This window comes from Rattus norvegicus, chromosome 7 (genome assembly GCF_021556685.1).
Source record: "Rattus norvegicus strain SHRSP/BbbUtx chromosome 7, alternate assembly SHRSP_T2T, whole genome shotgun sequence".
Taxonomy (NCBI): Eukaryota; Metazoa; Chordata; class Mammalia; order Rodentia; family Muridae; genus Rattus; species Rattus norvegicus.
This window is the reverse complement of record NC_141540.1, coordinates 20,186,450-20,190,411: the sequence shown is the minus strand read 5'-3', so window position 1 is coordinate 20,190,411 and position 3,962 is coordinate 20,186,450. Positions and strand designations below refer to the sequence as shown.

The 3,962-nt window shown below is 36.0% G+C and overlaps 1 protein-coding gene across 1 annotated transcript; it reads left to right on the top strand.

Annotated features, from left to right (window-relative positions):
- The first annotated feature begins 2,770 nt into the window (after nt 1–2,770).
- On the top strand, nt 2,771–3,721 carry Olr1096 (olfactory receptor 1096). Its single transcript, NM_001000485.1, is given in 1 exon segment — nt 2,771–3,721. A coding segment is annotated over 1 exon segment (951 nt).
- Nucleotides 3,722–3,962: the final 241 nt, after the last annotated feature.

Here is a 3,962-nt window from a genome sequence, read left to right as displayed (position 1 = left end):
GGCAGTGAGCTCTTTCTCCCACCGGGTTTTTCTTACTTGACGTATACTAATAATGCATTGGATAACTGCAGAGAAGAAACTTATTGAGTAGGTTCAGGCTTGGAAAAAGCATAATGTTTAGTAATAATAGCAATACGAAATAACTTATCTTCAAAGATTTCAATATCTTTTACTGTGTAGTCAAGACTAGATAGCTAACATGTATCATATTTTTAAATATTTTTTAATTTTGCATTTACATGTAGTAACTGTTTACATAAGTATTTACATTTCAGTGTATACTACATTTCTATACTCATATATACTTTATAGATCAAATCACTGTAATTTTCATTTTTGTGACATCAGACATATAATTTCAGCATGTTGTGCATAGTCAAACCATTTCTCACAGTTACTTTGAAATGTTCAATTAATTTTATCAAGAACTCTAATACTGCTATAGAGCATTTGAAAGTTTTTTCTCTTCCAACTGACAAGTCATCTATAGCCATTAATTATTTTGTCTCGATGATATTATGCATTTTATGCCTACTTTTAACTTAAACGTATGTATCTTTCTTTGCCAAATTTGTATCCCTTTATATAATATAATATTCCTCATATCTGTATAAGTAGCCAGAATACTATGTGAATTTGGATACACATAAATCGTGTGTGTGTGTGTGTGTGTGTGTGTGTGTGTGTGTAATAGAAGACAATGTCGACTGTCTATTTGTTTATTATTATCTATAATATTGCTTGAAAGATGGTCTGTTGTTTATTCTGTGTACTAGGCCCCCTGACCTGTGAGACTCTTGGAATAATTATATCTCTGATAACTATCTTCCCAAAGGAGTATAAGGATTCAGCATCTTATGGTAAGCATACAACATTTGCACGCGTAGTGGCAGTTCAACTCATGTCATCATGTTCATGCATGAGCCAGTTCCTCAGCCCCAGCTCTTTAATAAGTGGTTAAATCACACACACACACACACACACACACACACACACACACACACACACACTTTATTCATTTATTCATATGTTAGCATGTTATATTCATTTTTCAAATATTCTGGATAAGGTTATAATAAAGATAAAAGTATATCTATTTTTAATATATTAACCTTAAGTGATTTCTACAAACACCACAACTATGGTTTGCTTAGTAAGTGATTTTAAAATATTTCACCACTAAAGAATTGGCATGACATCATTCTTTGATTTAATGTTAACAGCAGTGCTACTAACCGTGGTCTTTGCCAAATATTTTGTGGAAGAAGAAAATTACGTCAACTAATTATCCAAGATCACTCTGTTGCAACTCAAAGGTATCTAAGCCCAGCTTAATTCTATTTTTGTCCCAAGATCATGCAAAGCATATGCATTACTACTGTTTCTCTGCTACAGTATTCCATATTCTAGCTGCCTGGAAATTTTTGTCATCTTCCAAACTTACTCCAATGTCTTTCCCTTCATTGATGTTGGTGAAATTGTGCGTGCCAAATGTAATCTAGCCCAATGTCAACATTGCTGGGAAAATATTTTCCTGATTTAAGTGTGTGAGGGTTGCTGGTTCTTGATCTTAATACTTGACCATTTTAGTCACCCTGTAAATTAATAGCAGATATTTTAAATCTACTTCTGTATCATGGTGTTGTTATACCTAAAGAATACTTTAGGTATTCTTTAAGACTACCTAAAATAAAGCACACTACTCAAAATAAAATTAAGCCATCAATAATGGCTTGTTTACTGATAACTCCATTGTGGAAACCTAAGACTACTTTCATTAAACCTATTTTCATGGTATCTTCATGTTTTGTACTCCTTAGAATAGTAAGAGCAATTTTACCCTGTGGTGACTGATGGTAGATTTGTTTCTCTCTATAGTTCTGTCCAAGCATTTATGTATAGTCCCTTGAATGTTGTACCATGTCCCCAGATGCTTCAAAAAGTTTGCCAGACTTCCCAATTCTCACAGAGCATCCCAGCAATGAAAGTTATACTAACGTTTAGGACTATAGTATTTGTAATTTTTACCCCAAATATTTTCACAAAACTCAAATGTAATTCTTTTTTATTTTAAGCCTGTACTTTATCTGATACACATTTGTGTGTGCTTATACATCCATAAGCAAGAGGATTCATTTTTTTAGCTGACTGCACACACACACACACACACACACACACACACACACACACAGACATAACACACACATTTATATAAATAAACATAAATATATATGGAGGCATTTTAATACATAGAATTTTCAGTGTTTCTCTATGTGATATATTGATGCCTAGTCTTTCAATTAAACCCAATTTGCCCAAGTGGCTACTCTAGATATCCAGCTTACTTAAATGATTCAATGTCTCTTGTAAAGAATGGAATTATAACCAAGCTGCTATACCTACTTGGCATTTACATGAGTTCTGGGTACTTTAACCTTGTCAATCACACTTTTTGACTATACAACATGCATTTTGCCCACCGATTCATCTCTCTAGATTCAGAGGGTATCATTTGAATTGAGGGTGGACAAGAGTTTCCTTCAGATATTCAAATTGCTTACTTTCTGCTCTGTATCTAGTAAACATTATTAACTGAACAAGGCTCCATTCTCTTACTCATTTTACCTGTGGATGTATATATTTTCTCAGGATGGCTACCCAAGTAGCCACTAAAACTTGAGAGAAATCTTCAAGAGAGATGCAAGTGACTTGCCATATTGGGTTTCTTGATACAGCTGTTGTTCCTTGAGTTAAGCATTGTACATTAGACATGAAGCATGTGAACCAATCAGAGTTCTCCAACTTTATTTTGGTGAGTCTCTTCAGCAGATCAGGTTCACCTGAACTCCTTTTCTCTCTGGTGGCTGCCATGTTTATCATTGGCCTTCTGGGAAACACTATTCTACTCTTATTGATCCAGATTGACTCTAAGCTACATACACCCATGTACTTCCTGCTCAGTCAGCTTTCCCTCTTAGATGTTTGTTTCCCCCTGATCACCATACCCAAGATGGTATCAGACTTTCCTAAGAAAAAAAGTTTTATATCCTTTGAAGGTTGTGCAGCACAACTATTTTTCCTGACCATGATGGGTGTAGCTGAGGGAGTCCTATTGGCCCTCATGTCTTATGACCGCTATGTGGCAGTGTGCCATCCTTTGCAGTACCCTATACTCATGAGACATCAAGTGTGCCTGGTTATGCTGGCCTCTTCCTGGCTAGCAGGTGTGCTCAACGCACTCATCCAGACTTCTATAACTCTGAACTTTTCCTACTGTGCCTCTCGAATTGTAGACCACTTTTTCTGTGAGGTGCCAGCCCTACTAAAACTTTCATGTTCAGATACCTCCACATATGAGTTTGCACTGTCCATCTCTGGGGATTTGATACTTATGTTCCCCCTTTTACTCATCATTGCTTCATATGGCCATGTTTTGAGGGCAGTTCTGCACATGCACTCACAGAAAGCACGGAATAAGACCTTCACTACCTGCTCTTCACATATCACAGTAGTTGGACTCTTTTATGGTGCAGCAGTGTTCATGTACATGGTACCTGGTTCATACCACAGCCCACACCAAGACAACATGATCTCCCTTTTCTACAGCCTTGTCACCCCTACTCTCAACCCTCTCATCTACAGTCTGAGGAACCGAGAGGTACGCATTGCTTTGCTAAAAGTTATCAGCAGATTTGGACACAAACGAGTGACAATTATATGAAACTGAAAGAGCAATTCAAATGGCAATTAATCCCACTAAATTTCTAAATTTTTCTATCTGTAGTGCAACTACAAAGGACTTGTGGACCCTAACACTCATTGAGATTATGTGAAGTACAGATAAGAGTGTCAGTCACTTTTAATTTATAATCTCTCTGGTATTGAAGTGTCTTCATAGATGAAATGCACTATTTTGGAAACTTTAGTATTTCTATTGTTAAATTGATGCTTTGGGCATTAAA